This window comes from Podarcis filfolensis, assembly GCF_964270895.1.
Source record: "Podarcis filfolensis genome assembly, chromosome: 11".
Taxonomy (NCBI): Eukaryota; Metazoa; Chordata; class Lepidosauria; order Squamata; family Lacertidae; genus Podarcis; species Podarcis filfolensis.
The window spans coordinates 33,314,394-33,338,552 of NC_139613.1; the positions used below are offsets into that span (position 1 = coordinate 33,314,394).

The 24,159-nt window shown below is 42.2% G+C and overlaps 1 protein-coding gene across 31 annotated transcripts in view; it reads right to left on the minus strand.

The window, feature by feature from the left end:
* The window catches only part of MEF2C (myocyte enhancer factor 2C), a 164,641-nt gene that overhangs the window by 27,109 nt on the left and 113,373 nt on the right, over window positions 1-24,159 (minus strand). For all 31 annotated transcript variants that reach the window (XM_083576970.1, XM_083576988.1, XM_083576976.1 and 28 more), the window contains 2 exons: window positions 13,240-13,426; window positions 10,754-10,801 (listed from right to left, as the gene is read on the minus strand). In XM_083576970.1, coding sequence (XP_083433096.1) covers window positions 10,754-10,801; window positions 13,240-13,426 — 235 coding nt within the window. The remainder of the gene's footprint in view (window positions 1-10,753; window positions 10,802-13,239; window positions 13,427-24,159) is intronic.

Here is a 24,159-nt window from a genome sequence, read left to right on the forward strand (position 1 = left end):
TGTTTTTTTTCAAAGCAGTTTCTCCTAACATGATGCAATTTTGCATGTTAGGGTTTTTTTTTTTACTAACATATGCATTTTCCATTCAGACTTTTACTCCACTATCTGCATTTTTGTACAAGTTACTTGGCTGGAGAACTGCTTTGCAAAATTCAGAGAAGTGCAAAAGATTGCTGCATTTTTGGTTCATGCATTTTTTCGGAAAAGTGCGAATCAGGTAAACTTGCCTTGAAATGTGAACAGAATCAAATTTCTCCTCCATCCAAAGGGCTGTGTGAATGATATGAGTCTTGAGTATGCATGCTTTAAGAATCCTTGCTAGATGTGTAAGACTCAGGTTTGTAGCACTGGATACTGAATGTGTGGGCGCAGAAGCAGAGGTTTGCCACAGTGACAGGTGCTCTCTGTTCAGTGCTCACCTTGCTTTTTAGAGCCCTTGCCATTCCTATAAACTGGAGTCCTTTACAGAAATGAGGCACAGAGGAGGACCACACCTGCTGAGCCTGCCCTTGACATTTAGTGCAGCATCTGAAAAGGGGAGCTGATGTGTCATGGGAAACTTTGCACAACTGGGGTTCCTGATCATGTGGAGAGCCTGCTGGAATACTGTTCTGTGCACAGATGTCAGAAGATGGATGGGGCACACAGCAGTCTGATTCTCCCTTCCACAGTGGTACCTCTAGTTACGAACTTAATTTGTTCCAGAGGTCCGTTCTTAACCTGAAACTGTTCTTAACTAGAGGCGTACTTTCGCTAATGGGGTCTCTTGCTGCTGCTGCACCACCGGCACACGATTTCTGTTCTCATCCTGGGGCAAAGTTCTCAACTCGAGGTAACTCTTCCCGGTTAGTGGAGTTTGTATCCTGAAGCGTTTGTAACCTGAGGCGTTTGTAACTCGAGGTACCACTGTACCCTAAACACACACTTAAAAAACTTTCCCAAACCCATCATATCTCAAGGATGTTTAGAACCACAGGGGGAAACTGTAATACGCACACACACACACACACACACACAAATCAAAACTAACAGAATCAAAAAGTGTTGATGCAAATAAAAGCCCACATCCGTAAGAATATTAACACATCATTGCAAAACAACAAATCAGGGAGTGCGTAAAAGGATTTTTCAGGTCTTTGGGGTGGTGGGGATTCAACATCTCACTCTTCCAAACACTCCATCCTCACAAGTATGGAACAATTCCTGCCTACCCTGGGGTTTCTCCTGACCCTCCCAGAGCCAATTTCAAGGGTGTGTGGAGAGCATGCAGGGCGTGAACAGTGGGGGAAGCCCCATTGTGCAAGTGAAGTTATTGAGAAGGGTTTTTGCTGATAGGGCTGGTTAGGGGAACCCCACCCATAAGTTCCAAGTAAAATATTTAGAAGTGGTATAAAATATTTCCCCCCAGATTAGAAAGAACAGAGAAAGGATACTAAAAAAAAAAAGGATATTAAAAAACAGGGGTACTAAAAAAATTAGCATACTAAAAATATATGTGAACTTCTCCTTTGTTGATAAACATACCTCTCTTTGTTATTATTGTTGGTGTTTATTCGGGAATTCCCACTTTTGCCTCTGGCCATTCTCACCATTGGCACGAGGCCCCTAGAAGAAAATCTACAAAGAGCCCCCAGCCTCTTCTTCAAAGCATTACATGTGAAATAGATGAAATAAATAAATAAATAAATAAATAAATAAATAAATAAATAAATATCACTGCCATTACTTTCCAAGTTCAAAAGGTTGCAGAGACCACAAGCATAACAATAAAGAGTTGGGAAGGAATCAATCCACGGTGAGATTTTGCTGCTGCTTCTCAAACTTCCCACACTTTCATTAGCAACAGAATCCAACAACAGTTGCCAAGTGCAGACGGCCTGTCCTGGGATGGGCTTGAATCCAGCAAAGCAATTATGCAGGTGATGAATCCATATCTGATCTGCTCCGTGGGCCCCCACCCCTCAACAGATGCAATTTTCACACAGAAAGCAAATTACATTAACTCTCCCTATCTCTCTCTAGTGTGGGGCGGGGTGGTGGTGGTAGCTTAACTTTCCTAGAGTGTTAAATCAAACAAGAAAAAAGAAAAAGAAAAGCTAATTTGACCAAACACCTTCCTGGAAAATACAACTTCCCCTTTGGGGAAGCATCAAGGGGAATGCATTGCAATTCTGTAGATCATTGCCTTGCACTTATCCCCATTTGACTACCTGAAAGCTTTTTTCCCTTCTTCTTTCTATAGAGGGCTATTCATTTACCTCCATCTGTGGCTGGAAATCAATTGCCTCTCTCAGATATTTGTTTTCTGAGCTGTTGTCCTAGACCAAAATTAACATCAAATAGAGCATGGCCATAAAGTGTGAACATTGTGTTTCCCCCTTCTTCAAGGTTAGAGCTGTTGCTATACTGTGTGGTTGGTCTCATGGAGCAAGACACCAAAGGAACTTTGCCATGGCTTTAAGTGGTCCTATAACCCAACAAAACTTATCATACTGCATAGAGATGATGGCATCTACATGATACAGGACAGGAGTGGTGAACCTTTGGCCCACCAAATGTTGCTGAACTACAAATCCCAGCAAGCATGGCTCTGGCAAAATAATCACAGTTTGGAGGCAACCCTGGTCAAACAGAAACTAAAAGTAAAGAGCTCCTCCAGAATGGTGTTGTTTGTTTTTTGGTGTGTGTGTGTATATTGCGCAACATGTCATTGGCACAATAATAGTGCATAACAGTGGCATCTTGATTTACAAACTTAATCCGTTCCGGAAGTTCGTTCTTAAACCAAAGCGTTCTTAAACCAAGGCGTGCTTTCCCATAGCAGCGGGGGACTCAATTTACAAACGGAACACACTCAACAAGAAGTGGAACATGTTCGTATTTCAAGGCAAAGTTCACAAACCAAAACACCTACTTCCGGGTTTGCAGTGTTATTCATACAAGTTGTTCATAAACTAAGCTGTTCTTATTGCTTGTAAGCCCCTCTGAGCCCGGCCTTGGCTGGGGAGGGCGGGGTATAAATAAAAATTATTATTATTATTATTATTATTATTATTATTATTATACCAAGGTAGTAGTGGATTTGTACTGGACCATCCACACATCATTCTGCTTTATTAGTTGTTCTGTGATGCTTCCCCAATGTTACTGCATATTGCTATCTGGAGAGGCAATTCTGTGCTATAGAGAAACAAAAATAGCCCCCCTCCCTCAATAGGCAGCGTTAAAAGTTACAGGAATTTCAGCAGCAAGCTCTGGGACATACACTTATTGCATACAAAGTACCGTATTTTTCGCCCTATAGGACACACTTTTTCCCCTCCAAAAATGAAGGGGAAATGTGTGTGCGTCCTATGGGGCGAATGCAGGCTTTCGCTGAACCCTGGAGAGCGAGAGGGGTCGGTGGGCATGAGACCCCTCTCGCTCTCCAGGCTTCGTGGACCTCTCAGCAAGCAGCGGGAGCCAGTGCTGGGCTCCCACGGCTTGCAGAGAGCTGCCTGTTTGGGGGCCGGGGTCAGGGGAAGCTCGGGCCTCCCCCGCCCCAGCCCCGCGCCTGGGGGAAAAATAATTTCCCCCCTTTATTTCCCCCCAAAAAACTAGGTGCGCCTTATGGGACGGTGCGTCCTATAGGGCGAAAAATACGGTAGTATGCTCATCCTGAAACTTTTGCAGGTACAAACAATACTTAAAGTGGGATCATGTACTGTATATCCACCCCAATACCATAATGAACACAAATCATTATGGATGCACAATTAAAAAAGGACACCTGGATGGGCCCAAAGTGTGGTTCTTCTCGATTTCTATCTATTTACTTTTCTCAAAGTCAAAGCTTCGGCAACTATCAAGAGGCTAATCCGCTTGCAAAGCATGTGGACATCAAGCAGCCAAAGTGATTTAAAGAGAATTCATGTGAAAAGTTAAAGGGAAAGGATTGTTTTAACTCAATAGTGCATGGAGCAAAATCTGGACTTCTTGTTCCAAGGAGTTAAATGCATGGCTTGCTTTTCATTCTGGAGCAAACACACAGCTGCAGCCAAGTATCCAGAAGGCATCAACTATCTCTTTCAATACTCAAGGGTATGCATGAAATCCAGATGTTTGCTGATTTGCAATGCTTCCTTGTACTCTCCCTCTCTGAATAAAAGGACAGATTGCTGTGTGCAGAGAGAAAACACACCACAATCATCTTGGCACCAGCACATGGAGAGGACAGACTGCAGCAACTCAAAAGTTTTTTATTTAACTGTGGGTTCCCAATAAGAATAAACTTAATTGCTTGTTATTTAAGGGAAAAAGTCAATCATCCTTAAAAAAAAAAAATCACCTTGAAAAGACTAGCAGCTTCTATGACTCATTTAATAGGAGGGATTCTCAGAGTTGGTGCAATGATTTTACTCTTTCAATCCATCATTGTACCAAGGTAAATATTGAGACATTGTAAATTAGAGAGAAGGTAAGACTGGGAACACTTTTAAAAAGAGAATGATATTAAGGCAAACAATGCTGAAAGAGATGGCAAAGGCCACATTTTCCCGAAGCAGAAACTATCAATGCTCCCCGCAGGCTGTTTTTGCTGGAACCTTCAATTATACTTGGAAAGTTACTGGCAGCCAACACAGACTCTGGCACACTGATATAAAACTGGTCCTCACAGAAATGGACATCCTTGAAAGTAGTGAAGCTTCACCATCATCTGCAGGCTTCAGTAGGAACCCACCAATACTGGCAAATTACAACTGGTAGACTTATGAAGCCATGAAAGATGGTTGCCTCATCTGAGGGACAAGCTAGGCTTCATCATCAGATAGAGCTGGAAACAGCTCTCTTAATAACATAAGCACAGTGGCGGAGCTTCATGCTCCGGCACCGGGGGGCGGAGAGCAGGCGGGGGCAGGGCTGGCGTGCATCAAGGGGCGTGGTGCACCACCCACAGGGGCCTGACGTGCATCCTGGGGGTGTGGCACACCACCTGTGGGGGCGTGGCGCCCAGCACGGGCAGGGGGGCAGCTGCGATGGCACCCCACCGGGATTGCGCTGCTGGGGGCGATGCGCTCCCTCCGCACTCCTCTTCCTCCACCAGAGCATAAGCAGAGTGCTGCTGGTTCAGAGCCAAAGTCCATCTAGTCTGGCATTCTGTTTCCACAGTGGCCAGCCAGATGCCATGGGTCACCTGCAGTTCCAGGTGCAAAATGGATTTCAGAACACTGACCAGGCACACCTGAGTAAATGAGGGGCCGACTGCAGACTGGTGTGAAATGGTGGCTGTATTTTGCAGCAAGTTCACAACATAATGACAAAGCGTTAGGGGTGGATTTATTTTGTTTTATTAGTTGGTTGCGATGCTTGCCCAGTGCAATCACATTACTGCTGCCAGAAGGCAATAATAGTGCAACGAACACGGACAAAAATATACCAGAACATTTGTGGTATAAAAAATTGAGGGCAACGTGGGGTTGGTACTTATTTTGCCAATATGTGTTGACTCTGGCATCCATCGTGTTTGGAGATGCTGTATTTGCGAAAGCTTTTTGAGATGGTTGCATTTTTGATCGTATCCTTGCAGCTAGTGTTTACATTTTGGCTGCAACCCTACACTCACTTACCTGCCAGCTAAGCCCCACTGAACTCAAGTGAGCTTATTTTCCAGGAGACATGTACAGGGTTGCAATGACATTCACATTATTCTGTGTGACATCCCAGTGACCAGGGCATATCTGAAAGCCACTAAAGCACCATCTGGAGGCAAATAATCACATTCTGTACAGCATGTAGCACACTGTCAGAGCTAAAGGAATGTGGAATGCAACTAATAATATTAGGTTGCCTACCAGTGGCACATGTGTATGTGTGTGCGCGTGTTTGCTTAGATTGGCATTGCCAAGGCACAAAGGGGAACTAGGTGTACATAGCATTGATGTTTATGAGTTTTGGGTGCCTCATGTTATTTTAGGACCTGCTCAGAGTCTCACTACTACTTGCTTCATACTGTGCCTGTTTGGTATAAGCTTATTTGGGCATATTGCCTTCTTTTTCTTTTTTTCATTTTGCAAATCATTCCTTTAAGTTATGTTATTTTGAAAACATGCCCAGAATTCTTCCGGCCTAGAGACCCATAAATTATAAATAGCTATTACCTTCATTTGTATTTAGTTTGAAATGCTAGCAGAAATGTATAATAAATTGATAGCCGGCCAACGTGTGACCAAAAGCAGCAAAATGAGTAGTGTAATGCTAACAAGATATAATCTAGCTAAGAGGCCCAATGCTTAAAGCTGGCCAAGTCTGACAATCACTGTCATGTTGAGCTTACAATTCCAAGAGGAAGCTTTTATACGGCATCTGTTGCTGCCAGGCACTTCCTGCCTATCACTTCACTTCACATATGTGGTAAAGGTGATGGACTTTCAAGGAGTAGGTGGCCAGGGGAGTATTTTGAGTACCTGCTGCCTTGTTGAAAATATCTGATTTATTTAATTTACAGGAAGTCTTTTCTAGTTAGCTTAATGTTTGCCTTTGCCTTCTCTCTCTCTCTCTCTCTCTCTCTCTCTCTCTCTCTCTCTCTCTCTCTCTGATTTTTAAGGCTTTTTTCCTGGCAGATTTTTGTGGTTATTTTCTATGTAAGGGCAGGTGTAGAATGCAATTTTATCAGATGCAGTTTGCAGAACACAAAGATCATTTATGGGACATTTTGTACATTAGTTTCTAAAAACTTATTTGAAGAGGGAGGCACTGAAAAATAAAGAATGCACCAGAGAAACACACACACACACACACACACACACACACACACGTGTCCATACTTACTAAACATGCAGATTACCCTTTCATTTCATATCTGGAAATGGGAAGGGGTCATCAGCTTCCATGAAGAGGGTTACTGCAACTTAACACTATAGTAACCCTCAAGGATCCAAAAGCCCATTAACTTGGCAAAAAGCCCTTTTGCAGCTAGAGTGTTAGGGACAATTACCACCTGTCTCCTCCTCCATGGGAATGTTGCAACCCATAGCCAGTACAGGGCTTGCAGCATCTAAGATTTAGATTCTAAGATGTTTGCATGGCGCTGGTGGTGAGCCCTACAGCACTGTGTAACAGTAGAATGTAACTACTCACCTTTATTTGGGAGTAAGTGAGACTTGCTCCAGGAGAGTTGCTTGCACCAGCTTTGTTCCTCCTCAGGCTTTTTAGGTCAGCACAGGATGGTAGCTTAGCCAAAGTTTGGCTACAGACCACGAGTAAGAAGGAGAGACCTTAACCACAATCCTGTGCTTGGACAACACACTAAACCAAACCTTGATTAGCTGCTGCTCTGTGCTTACCTAGAAAGTCCCAGGAGGAGCAAAGCAGCCACAGCCTCCTCCTCAGGAGCTAGAAAGTTTGCACTAAGCTATGGTTTAGCTTAGAGGGACGCGGGTGGCGCTGTGGGTTAAACCACAGAGCCCAGAACTTGCTGATCAGAAGGTCGGCGGTTCGAATCCCCGCGACGGGGTGAGCTCCCGTTGCTCGGTCCCAGCTCCTGCCAACCTAGCAGTTTGAAAGCACGTCAAAGTGCAAGTAGACAAATAGGTAGCGCTCCGGCGGGAAGGTAAACAGCGTTTCTGTGCACTGCTCTGGTTCGCCAGAAGCGGCTTAGTCATGTTGGCCACATGACCTGGAAGCTGTCTGTGGACAAATGCCGGCCCCTCGGCCAATAAAGCGAGATGAGCGCTGCAACCCCAGAGTCGGTCACGACTGGACCTAATGGTCAGGGGTCCCTTTACCTTTACTATGGTTTAGCTTAGCATGATGTGAAAATGATGGCATTGCCATCTCCACTGCCAGACATCTAGTGAGCCAAATGTCAGACAAAGTAGTAGCAGCTCCTCATGATTTTATGGTAAATTAAGTTGAGGACTGCCATTTTAAAATGTGCACTAGTGCAAAAGGGAGGTGGGAGGCAGTCAGATAATATTCTGTTCAACATGACAAATATGAAAACAATTAGATAAAATATGTTCAATTAGATAAAATGTCGGTCATAGTGAAAGTTGTAGTATTACTTTAGAGTAGTAGAAATTAATACAGTCTCAGTTCCCTGAACTGTTTGAGTTGGTATAAATGACTTTAATGGGATCAGGATAGCCTCTTTGGAGCCAATAACACATTTGAAATGGGAACACGCACAATACATTTACAAAATGTGTTATTCATTTGATATGTTGAGTTTCCCCCTGAGATTTAATTCTAATATTCTGTTATTAAGAAAATTATAGGCCAGATAATAGTCAGAGTTCAAAACCCATTTCAATACTTGATATATACTTCTTAACCTATTGCCCAAATTTGAAAAGGATTATGCCTCATTTCAATGTGTGTGCCCCTTTAAAAACAAAGCAAACTAATATTTTAAATTTTAAAGGTTAATTGCCAGTTGTTTTTTTCTCTTAGTTGAGTGTTAAGATGAAGAATGTAACTATAGGATTGTTTTAAAACATGATGGCTTAAGGTCAAAGAGTTCTTATTCTTTCCTTTCAATCACAAGTTTCTTGTTTCAAAGAAAGTTGCCAAACCCGTGGCTTTATTTATAGCTTAGCAACACTACTAAATAGGAAGTCCACTCTCATTTTGTTGGCAGTTGTGATGGTCACATGGCATAAGCTACCCAACTGGAGAAAAGTTTTGAACAAATGTACTCTAGCAAACCTGAGATAACCTTGGTTTTAGTTAAAAATACCACTACTGGTATTTAATTGCTTGGGATAATAAAAAAGTAGTCACTATTTCCAGGCTCTATTTATGTCTTGGGTAGGTTCCCAAGGTAAAGTTGTGGATAATTTCACAATTATTATATCAAACGTTCCAAACCAACAAAATAGCAGCCTTTTGAAAACATGGGTACATCTAACCTACGTAGTTTTTTTTTTTCCTGTTTCCCATCTTCGCATTACGGTGTAATTTGTTAAAGTAATGCAGGAACTGATGCCCTTATGTTAGCAATCAAAAGTTGCTTCTTTTTATAATTACAGTAGTAAAACTCAAAAACAACTACATTCTTCTTCCTTTGTTGCAAACTGGCTATTTTTAGGTGCAACAGGAAAAATGCAAATGCATGAACTTCTAATTTGACAAAGACTGTATACCCTGGCAAATTGATCCATAAGATCACCCTATCCGCTTCTAAGATGGCAATGGCGATGTACACATGGGCCTCTGTTCCTCAAGAAAAAATGGTCAACAAAGAACTTTTGATATTTAAGAGGGAGAGGGGACTCTCCAAAATAGAACCATTGTTGAATGATGCCACTGTGGCAGACGTTTCAACCTCGTAATGACCTCTCCTCTTCCTTTCTGCCCTACAGCAAATGACTCTTCTTACTGCTCCAAATTTAAGACATGAAGAATGCACATCTGCAATAAGGTCTAAACACAAAAGGAACCAGGATTCTGGGCACAATCACACTTTTTATCTGTTCATATAAACACTACTCTTCCACAGGAAGGAGCCATCAGGACTTTTAATTTAAAAAAAAATCAAATTCTCCAGTCAATAATATAGTTTACACTTTTAAAATAGAATTTCTCTCATTTTCTAGTTGTCAAGAGAAGTCTCTCCCGCCAACTGTCTTTCAAGTCAACAAAACTGGTGATATTTAAACGAATTCTGTATGTAGAGAAATCTCCATTTCAATTCATGAAAGTTACCCTCTCCCAAAGACCAAAAATTCATTCTTGTCACTTTCCTATGAGCAGGGGGGCGGGGGGCGGAGAATGCTATGCTTTAACAAACCAGCAGAGGACACTCATTAGTAGGTCAATCAAGTTCCATTCCTATCTTATTACTCTGCAGTTTTTAAGTTTCTCTAACATAAAAGGTCAAGAATCTTAGTAACATGCTTCAAACAGATATCATCAACATGAAACAGAACTTGGTTAACAGAATCAAGAAAAGTGGGGGAAACTAACAATGAAGATTATCATGCTTTCTACACTCTCTATACTTAAGTGACTGTAGAAACAAACTTTTTTAAAAAACAGCGCACGCACACACGGCAGTAAAAAGCATAAAATCAACAATAAATTACATTCATAAAAAGCATCACAAATTCTGCAGCCACAAACTGCATAATGTTGATGCGATGTCAAAATTTCTATGCTATTTCAGAGGTTTTAATGCTGCCACATCCAATGAGACATCACCAGCCTCCATGGCTTTTAAAAGCTGAAACATGGGAGCGATTAGCGCAGAATCCAAGCATTTACTTGGATAAAAAGGTTAGGTAACTCAAACTTGCATTCTTTGGACCCAGTTTCACGAGTCACCTTTTAATCAGTGGCGTAAGCACAATCATGATTTCTGCTCTAACGTAGTATGAGAACAATGGAGTAGGCCCAAGAACCATTCCTGAATCACCCCCCTTTTCTTTCCCGCCACACAGTGGTATGTGACAGCTTCAGTGAGGGATTTGTGAAAGGGTCCTCTGATTACCGTAGGTGACGCCTGATGGGAACTCTTGGTAACGAGAGTCTCCGTGACAGTACATTAGAAGTCTTTTAAAACAACAGCAACAGGAAGTCTTTAAATGCACGGAAATTGGGAAGTTTAATATCGAGAAGGCTCTTGGGAGTAGGATTTTCAGAAGCATCCAGGGTTAACCTAATTCTGCTCCTAATGAAATTATATAGAGTTATTTTAAGACCAGCTTCATGCTAGCTCTCTGTTGTGGAGTCTACAACCATTTTAAAAGGGGACATAAAACACTCCTCTGTTTACCTGCACTGGTGCCTGCACCGGTTGTGAGGTCCCCACCCATCAGGCCACCTAGGAGAAGACAAATAAAATAGTCAAATGGAGAGAGGAGCTGAAAGAAACCACAAAGGTCAAACAGAAATTACAGCCTGCTCCTCAAAGCAATGCAAACCCTAGCAGAGTTCCTACCACCAGGGTACTTATAAAGATCAGGCTGCTTGAGCCATGCCAACTTCTATCTACATACGTATAAGCAGACCCATTTCCTCTCGAACTGCACAGACATTCTGTCAATAATAATAGCAATAATACCCTGAGCAACTGATGGTTTATATTTCATATTTGCTTAAACTTTAACATCATCTTGACAGCAAGAGTAAAATGGAGTTTGTTGCTTCTCTTGCCTGATGATAAACCCATTTACTTCAGAATAAGTAATATTTTGTTACAGAAAAGGGTGCTGTTAAAAATAATGGCAAAAACAGGTGCCCAAATTAGTATTTTTACTTTCAAAATAACATGTGCATCCATAACTGTGTTTAGGTCTGGGCAGCTACCCCTGATAACTCCAAAATGTTTTATTTATTTATTTTTAAATAAGAAGCAAGAAATTATGCTGCAGTGAGCAGCATCAGGCTTGGCAAGGCTCAGCGGGCCCACAGCAGCCCTGGTGCCAATGTGAGGCTGGTTCGCTGCTGCTTCATAATCTACATGCCACTCACAACTTTTCCAGTCTAGCAAATTAACACTCAGGTGGTGCAAATGCAGTGATAATGTCAAGCAACCACCAATTATACATATGAGATGGCTCTTTACAATGCCATGACATACCTAAGGTGATGTCTTCAGCCTTGGAACCCTGAGCACCCACAAGAGTACAAGGGACAACCTGTTGCAGGACTGCTCAGTGCTAGGAAACCTCCCTGCCCAGTGACTATAGAAAATCCCAGCTTCAATCCCTCATAGAGTTACATAATCTTAGAGCTGGAAGGGACACAAGGGTCATCTAGTCCAACACCCTGAAATGCAAGACATTTCAATATTTTGTTTTTGTTCTGCCTTTTTTAAAAGCATATCAGGTACCAGGGATGGGAAAGGCTTTGGCCTGAAACCTTGGAGAACTGCTGCCTATCAAATTGACAGTGCTGAGTTAGATGGGCAGCTTCCTTTGCTCATGTTTCCCAGTCCCATAAAATGCACAGTTATGACACTTTAGGATGCCAGCTGCACATTAGGGTTAGGATCCAAACAGCTCTTTAGGGGACTCAAGTGTTTTGCATGTGTACTGTGAATCGCATTACACCCCCTAATGGCATAATCAGACTCCTGCATGACCGGAGTGCATGATATCAGGAACAACAGGGAGCAAATCCTGTGTTGTCAAAGTCTTACAAAGACATACTGGAAGTACTTCCCTTAACACCTTTCCAACAAATGGTGGTGTATTTTTGCATGACGTTCTTGGTATTTTCGCAAGCATCAATGGCTTGTTTTTTCTACTACCTTCCTTACGGTGGAGATCTTGCTTGACTTTTCTGAGGTCAACACGTTTAAGGCTGACTCTGCTTCAATCAGACAGAGTGAAGGATCCTAATCCTTATTTATCCGACTTACAGGTGATCCTACACCTGGGTGGATGGCAACGTCTTGCTTGTACAGTGAGACAAACAAGCCAGGAGTTCAAACAATACATCACCATCAGTGAGATTCTAATGACCTGACACATTATCACAAAGGCTGCTTTTAGCCTCTTAACTGAGGAGTCAAATGACCTATTTTGCCAGCAAGGATTAACCTCTCCCGCTACTTCCAACTCATTTCCCAGTTTTTTCTTCTATGAAAGAAGATGTGTAGCTTTTTAATGACATGACGACAAATGGGCCTAGATTCAGAGCCTACTTTTTGAAAGTCTTTAACAGGACAACAGTAGGGTAAAAAAGATTTATTGTCAGAAGCCTATAGGCACTTTCTAAAGAGAACCATTTTACTTCATGTTTGTGAACAAGTTACCACATGAATATTCATTCGTTTAGTTGGGTGTCACACAAACATTCCCAGTAGCTTGAGTCCATTAATTCTCTTCATATTAAAAACATTGTCTTCTTTATATTAATTATCTTTAATTTCACAAAGGATTTAGCTCTTTTTAGAATTTACCTTTACTTCTTTTTAAATGAAAATTCTGAGAAATGATCTCAGTACTGTCTATACCAGGGTTTCCCAAACTTGGGTTTCCAGCTGTTTTTGGACTACAGTTCCCATCATCTCTGACCACTGGTTCTGCTAGCAAGGGATGATGGGAGTTGTAGTCCACAAACAACTGAAGACCCTGGTGCACTCCACCTGGCAGCAATTCTTCAGGATTTCAGACACGAGTCTCTCTTCGTCCAACCTGGAGATGGCAGGGATTTAACCTGGGCTATTCCGAAAGCAAAGCAGATACTCTACCACTAAGCTACAGCACTCTTCCAAACTTAAAAGTGAAGAAATAGGATTGGGTAGTGCCTTACCTGTGTTTCCTGCACTCGGTGGCCGGTGTGTCACACCAGGAGACATGCTATTCCGCTGTAAGGAAGGGTGGGCCAGAGGCAACAGGTTGGGGTTACCCAATGAGCTTACAGGGTTGCTGTATACCAAGCTGTTGTGGTTGGACACTGGGATAGAAACTGGCATCTCAAAGTTAGGTGGTGGAACAGCCTGTACAAGAGGAAGGGGGGAGGAGGAAACAAAAGACAAGAATAGTAAGGAGGCACAACAGTCTCAGAGAACACTTATGCTACATTTAGTGCAAATATGTTGTAACCACTGGTTAAAAGCACACAGAAAAGAGTCAGAAACATGAAATGTCACTACCAGCAAGCTTTTAACCTCTGAGGCAGCAATCCTGTATGACTAACTCATGGGTATGTTCTGTTGAACACAGTGGGACTTACTCTAGTAAATCTGCACAGCATTGAACTTTGAGAAAAGCCTTTTTAAAATGCTTAATGGATCGTGAATTAATATTTATTTTCTCCCCAAACACCCATCTCCTATTTCTACATTTCCTTTGTATTGAAAGACTGGAGAGGTCTTTCCTCTCACAGTTCTGTTTAAAAGAAAACCCTGTTTCATTAAGTTTCAATTTTTAGCTTTCTTCCATTCACTGAAATTGTAATTGCTTACTTGCGGCATCTTAATATGGTGTCATAGAAGAATGTAGATCAAAGACACTTGATTACGATGACTTCACTTTACAGAGAAATATTAGAAGGGTGAGGAATGCAAAAGGGAAGCTTTTTGCTTCGGTCTCAAGAATCTTAGAAGCTTGGGATTATGATCAGCTTTATGAAAGGGACAAGTATATTGTATTCTTTCTTCTTCTTTTTGCAAAATGTACTCACTTTGTTTGATCTCCATGAATGTATCAGGACAAACACAGATTTTAAAAAACAACAACAATACTCATGGAGACAATGGGTTGTATCCAACTAAATTCTACTCAGAGTAGGTCCATTGAAATTAATGGCCTAAATTTAGTCATGTTCATTAATTTCAGTGGGTCTAGGACTAACATTGGCTGCAACCCATATATGTGAAAAAAACCATATTGGCTTGGCTCCTAAGCTCCTATGAGTGGACCTCTGCTCACAGAAAGCTGTTGATGGAGGAAGAGGTGGACAGGAGGCAGCATTTTTTGTCTGTTATCCCCACCCCACAAATATGATCCAAAAGGTTGGGCAATCTTTGACAGTGGAGGTAGTGGTGGCTGCTGTAGGGGAAAAGAAAAATGACAAAAATCAACTTTCCCATCCTACCCGTGGAGGCATCTATTGGATCAAAACTCTTCAGCGAATAGGATAAAGGTGAATTCTTCCTCTGGGAAGAATTGAATCTGTGATGTCACAGAGCTGAAAGTGTTTGACCCTGGAGAAATTTGTTCATTTAAAAAGAACATAGTGGTGAGTCCAGAGCTGTAATACAGGCCTAGGAATACGCTTTCCCCCTGCAACCAAGGATAATGATACCGAAACTATCTTAAGGGATTACTGCAAGGATGATGACGATTATCATGGTTTTGTTATGGATTTTCTATAAAACCTACAAAGGTAGGCACTAGGTCCATATCCTGCTCTCATTTATTGGGGAAATATACCAAGACAGAAATGACAATCTATGCTAGAGCTTGAAGTACACTCAGCACTTACTGTTTATTTTAAGTTATGTTTTCCCAGTGGAGTTCTACCATAGCTTTAAAATATACTGTTTTTTTATATGTACAAAGCATTTCATGCTTAATGCAGAAGTTGAAAATTCTTAGTAATAATAAATCACATCCAAAGATAGAACCAGCATAAAACAACAACAATAACAACAACAACACAACTTCAGTTGGGATTGGTATGTGCAGACTTTCAAGTTATAAAGAAATCTTTGTCAGGCTGAATGGAAATGCATTAGAAGTGTCAAAACAGCATTACTTTATAAGCTGGTTCATATGCTTTGTTTTTGAGCATTCCATAGCAATAACTATGGAAGGCACAATATGGCCTGTCCTATGGAAGTTGCATGATTAGACCAACCTGTAGCAAGCCTAGCTGTTGTCATTTCATTGGGTCTAAAGCAGCCTTTCCCAAAATTTGGCAATTTTGATGGTATTTTTCAATTTACATGGAAACTTCTTGGAAGCAGTGTGACCAACACTGCTGCAACTGATGCATGGATGCTGTGTAGAACAACTTTCACAGGTACATACAGAAGAAGGCCCATGATGAGCAATATATGTTTACTCAGTCTCAGATCAATTTTGAAATTTTGATTCTAAAAAGATGTGCTGAAAGGACAAATACTTACCTAAATCTACACTGACGCCATTTTTTTAAAAAGCGTGACTACTTTTTCTCCCTCATCTTCTTCCATTTATTTTAGGAGTGAAATTGGCTATACCAGCTGGTAAGCCTGCTCCATTCAGCTGATATAGTCCATTTTTTCTTTCCATTTACTTTGGTGTGACTTGGGGAAAAGGAAAATCTTTAGGAAAGAGGAAAATGGAATGGAAGGGCTCCAGCTCCCCTCTTCCCCCCACAACATCCAGAACTTCACCCCTCCCTTAATGTAGTCATATAGTTATCAGACAGTAAGAAAGAAGTTATTCCTCTTGTCCTTCATAAGGTATAATCATTTTGCAAGTTGAGTATACATCTGCATGTGAAAGAAGGAACTTTTGGAGATGAAACTCTCCTGGGAACATTCCCTATCAATGGAATCTAAGATACCAAAGCCCACAGAGCAGTAGCTGTAAAAAACAATGCACATCACTTACTGATAATGTTTTTATCATTGAGGAAACCAGTTTCTCTCGGAAACTGTTTCCATGTGCATTCATAGGAAGCAACCTAATAAACTTGACTCTGTCTTAGCCAGGAGCTACCAAAACAGCAGAGGTCAATAGAGGATATAGATAGTTGACCCCTAGGTTTGGGTAGCCAACTTGGGTGTTCTCCAGATGGTGCTGAATTATACCCCCAATCAGACTTGTTAAATACAAGTCATTATTATTATTAATATTACTACTAGTAGCATTACAATACCAGTCTGGAGAATTGCAATAGCTCTTTAGGGAGCTGATGGTGATTTGAAAGGCGATTCTCGTGTTCTCTGTTATCAAACAAGTTTTGCAGGTTTTTTTTAAGAAACAATACCAAATCTTGCAAGACCCATTTCACAGAGATGGAAGTGGGGCGAGCCTTGACTCTCGGGCTGCTTTCGACACACTGAAAAAACTAACTCTTGTGCCTCTAACCTCAAAAGGGCAGTTCAAGATGGCGGCGCGCATAGACGCTGCGGCTTAGTGCTCTCCCTTAGCGTTTTGTTTTGTTTTTATTATTTTTACTTGGTCCGAGTATGTCTGACCGGGCAAGAAAGATTTACAGCAGGCAGGAACTTCTGAAGGTCGGATTACAGTGTGAACAAGCTGTAAGAGCTGATTATTTTCGCCTAGATAACGTTCCGGTGGGAGTAGCCAGGCCGCCGGGCTCTCCATGGATTACTATGCCTCCAGGGAGGAGGCGAAGGCGGCGTAGAGACAGGAGGCAAAGGCGGGGTTGTCGGGCTGGCGTCCTGGTAAGATTACAGAGGAGTCCATCTAAACCACCACTCCCCAGCATTTTTCTTGCCAATGTGAGATCTCTTGCCAACAAGATGGATGAATTGAGGTTGCAGGCAGCAAAGAACAGCCTTGTAAAAGATTGCTGCGTTTTATTTGTCATTGAGACATGGCTTCAACCGTCCATACCAGACACAGCCATTCAGTTGGAAGGCTGGGTGGTACATCGTCATGACCGAGGCATGGACTTCGGAAAAACTAGAGGAGGGGGGCTGTGCGTATATGTGAACAAATGCTGGTCCAATAATTCTAAGACTGTGGGCAGTCACTGTTCACCGGATTTGGAATATGTGGCTGTTAAATGTAGACCAGCCTATCTCCCTAGGGAGTTTACAGCTGTTATGTTAACTGGTGTGTACGTGCCACCAGATGCCAATGCCAACTTGGCTTTGGGACGCCTGCAGAGCCTTATCAGCAGCCAGCAAGACAAGTATCCTGAAGCTGTGCACATCATTGCGGGAGACTTCAACCATGTAGAACTTAAAACAGTGCTCCCAACGCTCTATCAGCATGTGAAATGTCCCACAAGAGGGGACAAGACACTAGATAAAGTTTAATCGAATGTAAATCACGGCTATAGGGCTTTACAGCTGCCACACTTGGGCCAGTCCGACCATATGTCTTTGTTCCTGGTACCTGCATATATCCCACTCAGGAAACGGGCTCCCACAATATTAAAATCTGTTAAAATCTGGCCTGAAGGTGCTATTCACCAGCTGCAGGACTGTTTTGAGAGAACTAATTGGGATATTTTCGATCGTTCAGACCTGGAGGAGCACACGGCGGCAGTTCTGTGCTATATCAATCACTGCACAGACACTGTCACAGTAAACAAATCCATCCGGTTTTATCCCAATCAGAAACCCTGGATGAATAGAGAGGTCCAGGGCCTGTTGCGGGAAAGGAACAGGGCTTTCAGGTCAGGCGAGGTGCAGCTTTACAGTGTGGCAAGAGCAAACTTGAAGAGGGGCATTCGACAGGCAAAACGGGATTATAGGCTGAGGATTGAGGATAATTTAAGGAGCAACAACACAAGACAGATGTGGCAGGGGATTCAGCACATTACCAACTACAAACCTAACCTTGGTGCTGTCGACGGTGACCCTTTGCTGGCGGAGGAGCTTAACCTCTTCTTTGCTCGCTTCGAGAAGGAGCCACCTGAGACGCCGGTATTACAGCCACCAGCCCTTAGGGGCCCCTCATTCACGGTAGAGGAGCATGAGGTGAGAAAGGTATTGAGGATGGTGAATCCGAGGAAGGCGGCTGGACCTGATGGCATCACTGGAAAGGTGTTGAAGGGCTGTGCGGATCAGCTGGCGAGGGTCTTTACTAAGATCTTCAACAAGTCCTTACACCAGTCTATTGTCCCACCCTGCCTGAAGTCGTCAACTATTGTCCCTCTGCCCAAAAAATCCACAATCAGTAGTTTGAACGACTACAGACCAGTTGCACTGACTCCAATCATCATGAAGTGTTTTGAGAAACTGGTGCGCCGTCATATTATTTCCTGTCTTCCATCAACTTTTGACAACTACCAGTTTGCATACAGGGCAAATAGATCCACAGAGGACGCTATCACCACCACTCTCCATGCTGCTCTGTCCCATCTGGAGCAGCCGGGGAGTTATGTGAGGCTGCTGTTTGTGGATTTTAGCTCAGCTTTTAACACTATTCTCCCCCATAGACTGGTGTCCAAGCTAGAGGCGATTGGACTCTCCAACTCCACCTGTCTCTGGGTTTTGGATTTTTTGTCAGAACGTTCTCAGAGGGTTAGAGTAGGGTCACATATGTCCACAGCCCTTAGCCTTAACACCGGCTCACCACAGGGTTGTGTGTTGAGTCCCCTGCTCTATGCTCTCTATACGTATGACTGTACAGCCATCTATTCCAGCAACAAAATCATCAAGTTTGCTGATGACACTACGGTGGTAGGGCTCATTTCAGGAGGGGATGAGTCCGCCTATCGGGACGAGGTGGAGCGGCTCTGTGTTTGGTGTGGAGAGAACAATCTGGCTCTTAATACGGCTAAGACCAAGGAATTAGTGGTGGATTACAGGAAAAAAAAGGCGGACATTCAGCCCTTGTATATCAATGGGGAACGGGTGGAGAGGGTGGCGGAATTCAGGTTTTTGGGAGTAACTATCGATCAGGGCATGACTTGGAGCGCAAATACCACTGCTCTGGTGAAGAAGGCCCAGCAGAGAATTTATTTCCTCAGACTTTTAAAGAAGAACAATCTGAGTGAGAGACTGCTGGTGTCCTTCTACCGAGGCTCCATAGAGAGCATTCTTACATACTGTATTTGTGCTTGGTTCTCCAGTTGTACAGCTAGGGAGAGGAAGGTGCTCCAGAAGGTCATAACCACAGCACAAAGGATTATTGGTCAACCTCTCCCATCCTTGGAAGAATTGTACGGTTCCCGTTGTCTTAGGAAAGCAAACAACATCCTGCAGGATTCATCTCACCCGGGATACAGTCTGTTTGCACTACTGCCGTCTGGCAGGAGATATAGAAACATCAAGTCAAGGACAAATAGACTGAAAAACAGTTTCTACCCGAGAGCTGTGGCCCTTTTGAATGCTGTAACTCGATAGTGTGACTTGGGAGATTGATGGGTGGGGGTGTGGGTGTGGCTGGAATGTGGTTTGTGGGTTGTTGTTGTTGTTTTGCTTTTGTTGTTTTTAAGGGATGGCATCCAATTTCGTTGCACTTGTGCAATGTTGCACGTGTGTAATGACAATAAAGAATCTATCTATCTATCTATCTATCAAAAAATTGCAATTCACTTGCGCTTCCTCTGCTGCTGCCCTTTTAGAATGTCTGAAGCCAGTCTAAAAATAGGGAGAGTCATTGCTGTGTCGCAAAACCCTGGCATGAAATTTCTTCTAACCCAAAATGAAAAATAAAAATCTCTTCTGCTTCCACACTTAACCTGTCTCATGAGGGTCGGGGAGAAGAGCCTGTTTTTCAACACATACACCGCAGCAATGGAAGACGCATGAGTTATGATGAAGGCTTAGTTTCTTAGGAAACGTATGTACCATGTAATTTAAAATATCATACAATTATGTATCCAAGTATAGAAACACAATGGATGAAATTCACCCTTTACAGCTCAGAGCCCAAATGCTGGGATGATGCGACAGGAACTTCTTGGAATTTGTGAGCTGTGAATAGAGTCTAATCCCTCTTCACTTAAAAACAAAAATAAAAAGGGCAAATAGGCTGAAATTGCAACCCAAGTCAACAGCTCTTCTCTTACACAACAGAGTGAAGATTTCAGTCTTTCTGGGTGATTCATTTGCAATCAAAGAGCTACTTCAAATTCAAAAAAGCCTAGAAGTGAGTTGCCCGGGTGTAGTTTATTGCTGCACAAAGCCTCCAATAGCAACTTCTTTTTTTTATTTATTTCATTTCTATCCCACCTTTCTTCCATGAGCAAACTCAAGGTTGCATGTATTGGGTTCCCAGGAAACCATCTCCCACCCAGGCACTGAAGGCTCACACCTGATTAGCTTCCACAAAGGCGCTGCATTATGTGTCTTTGGGCCTTGGGATTTTACAGTTTGCCGTTATGTAGTAGAAACCGGAGATTTTGGATAGTAAATGATACACAATACAAAGCAGTCTCAGATCACCACTGCTCCCCTAAAATCAAGACCATACACACAAAATGGCAAGCTGTTTTTAAAAAATAATTATTTTGAATTTCATACCTGCCAAGACCCAAGCAGGCACATGTAAGTGTCTACAAAATGAACCTATGTCAAAGTGGATGCAATAATTCCATTTCCAAGTCGCTTTAGTGAACAGGCTAGCGTGAAGCCACTTGACCTGGCAGGGTGCTAAGAGATTTGGAGAACCACACACATGGCCGCCTGCCCACCTCCTTTCCTTTCTGTAGGATCAGCAGGGTTTGTGTAGTCTTTCATCATGGTCACGTATCAAAGTGAATTTGAGGGGAATGCTTGGTTTACCATGCATGTAGGAAAAATGTACAACTGTGTTCCTTTGCAACTCCAGTTTATTTCAGCTAGGCTTGATTACACTTAAGACAAAGGTGGATTGTTCCCTATAGCTTTTAAATGTTCAAGCTCTATGCTAGGGCAGAGTGAGGTGGCAAGAATTGGGAGGATATAAAAAGCATTTCTGGATATGGCTAGGGAATGATACACACAGGTGGGAAAATGAGCTTATAGAAAAGGGGGCAGACAGACAACTGGAAAAGGTGTGGATGACCTAGTCATTACGTTACAATAAAGAGAAAAGAAGCTTGTTCATGAATACCCGTCACTCTAAAAGCCAGGCTTGCAGTACTTTTCTATTTATGGATAATACATATGCAAACAAGTTATCATAAAATAGCACCAATTTGCCTAAGAAGCATAGAGTAAAGCAGCTGGTTCTCAACTGCACTTCATTTGAGCAAGCAGTTTTGTATCTGTCTTGAGGCCAGTTAAGTCAATGGAAAACTCTTGTTTCAATGATCTTGTGCTATATGAAAACATATGTAGAACCTCAGAAACCCTTCGGCCAATCTTGGGTTGACTGCCATGAACATCCTTTTAATTGTTCCCATAATACTTTCTTTTTCATTACAATGGGGCTTGTGCAGAAAGTTTCCCAGCGGAATGTGTCCATTATGCCACGCTATCTGTCTTCTTTGCCAGAATTACCAGTGACTGCTGCCATGTTCAATTTGCATCCATCTCAAAAATCACAGAACAGATCAAATACAAATTTATAAGGGGATCTATTTGGTATTTCCGGACCACTCAAACACTGGCAATTTGGAAAAAGAGCACCTGAAATGCTTTGCAGTCATTGACTCCAATGTAGTGCAGTGCTGAAATGGTCTTGCTTTCTAATTTCAACCTGTCACGACCTTAAAAATACATTATGGTAAAGTGACCTTCATAGCTGCATTTCCTTATAAGCTTTCAGAATCTTTTGCAGCCCAAATAAATGTATAATTGCTATCAGATGTTTTGGCTGATGTGCACATGAATCCTTTCTAGACTATCAAAATAGCATTTCATAACCTCTATTCCCTGGGAAATACATTTCTGGCCTTGTTCTTCTTTCCTTATAAGCCCAGAAAAATGGCTAAACAGGTATCATATTTCCCCCCTACAAATCATTTCTGAGTCCTGATTACCCTGTTAATTTCCTTTATCATTGGTGAAAGCTGTCAGGCCAAACTGAGTGATGAACTCAGGCCCTGTCTGCAATACTGGTGATGGTGGCGGGGGCAGAGTGCATAGGACTGATGCAGCTTGGAAGGACCTGGTGTTCCTGTGATCAGATGGACACCTCAATTCATGATTGCACCCATATGTATTTTGGAAGCTGCCCTAAACTGAGTCATACCATTGGTCTATCTATTGTCTACTCTGACTACAGGCAGTTCTCCAGTATATCAGGCACAGATACTAGCATAGCTACATGATCAAACATGGGACCTTTCACAAGCAAAGAATAGGCCCTCCCTGCAATGGTGAAGGCCATTGCAAGTGCAGATGGTAAAGTGCATGTGAAACACAACTGAACCACTGCTAACATACACTTAACCTTAGGATCTAGGTACAGTATTTCAGTTCTCCAACTGCATTTTGTACTAAGGCATGGACACTGATTTCGTCAAGTGTGTACCGTTTTTTAATTCTTGGAAGCAGATACTCAATCCTTTCCTTCTTCCTGCTTCTGAACAGGCCATAAGAGACTCCTCTACACGTTATGAGAGTGTCATGGATTTTCAACTTGGGCATCCATTCTAGAGTACAGAATGTAAATTGAGAACCAGCCCTTAGAGCTGCCTGATGTGAACCTGCTACTTTAGATACACAGCCACTTCTCTAAGAGATATATCATTTTCTGTGATGATGTCTCTTGCGTAAAGGCCTTCTTCTCTAGCCTCATGCAGAGAATAAAAATGGACACATCAATGCCAGCATTTAAAAAAGTCCTCTGGTGCATTTTCTTCAAAGAGGTTATGGCAATGTAGGTGGTTGTTCTATCCCTGCTCCTTTACTCCAAACAAAGGCTAAAGGATGGTGTCTGGTCCAAGGTTAGCCAGTGAGCTTGCTGGCTGAGTAATGATTTGAACCTCAATCTCCCTGTTCCTCACCTTATCCTCTAACCACTCCACCACACTGGATCATTTTAGGTATGTTGCAGGCAGACCACAGAGGTAACATTGACTGCAATCTCATGAACATCAGAAGATGTGGGTGTGTCCACAAATGTGAAAACACAATATGGAGATATTAAAACACACACTCTTTTTAAAAATAAAACCAAACAAACTGATGCCCAATGCTGCCCTTTCAAAGGTTTGCTCTAAATGTGGGTTCTGTCAGAAAAGGGGCATGCCTTATTCAGCCCAACTTGCAACTTCTCTCTCAGATGGCTGCAATGTGTGGCCACCCCAGAAAAAAGGGAACTGTTGTAAAAGCTAACACAATAAAAAGTGGTCCATTGCATATCAAAAGGAATGTTGGAGGTGGCCCCTGGCGAGATCACACAAGAGATCATACAGGCTTAGGACTGAGACACTCAGACAATGTCAGCATGGTAACTGGTGTGCAAACTAGGAACTGTGGCATTCACATACCCGCTGTCTTGAGCACACAGATTGTGCAGATTGTCTTCACTGTAAAAAAGCCCTGTTGCGCTCTTGAAATGGCCTGGCCAAAGGCCAGCCCACATATCATTGTGTGCACTGCAAGCATTCGGCTGTCACAAAACAGCTTCAGCTCTGGGTATGAGCAAGCATGCAGGGCAGTTACTGTACTGGAGATAGTTGTGTTGATTTGGGCTGACCCCAATGCCTTTCATTATGAAATTTTAAAGCTAGTTTGTGCTCCACATTTTCATTTCAACTGCCAGCCATAAACTATGGGACATATGCATTTTGAAACACACAAAGCCCCTTCACACACTGCTGAAAAGAAACACATTTACTCCTCTTCTTGTTAATGCTTAGGGTATGGGAAATTCAGTCTATTTCTGGTTCATGTCACTTTCCTTTGTGTTCATCCATAAATCAGTTCTGCTCAATTTCTGCATTAATCTATATTAAAAAAAATGTACAAAATAATCATATTTAAATATGTATTTTTGAATTCAACCCCCCCCCAAAACCACATGCATGTTTTATTGTTTTATCTTTTGTAAATTGCTTTGAGGTTTTTTTGGGTTGTTGTTTCTTTGCAATCAAGTGATGTATACATTTTATGAAATAAATAATAATAAATACATACGTAAGTGTATTTTTCTCTCAAAA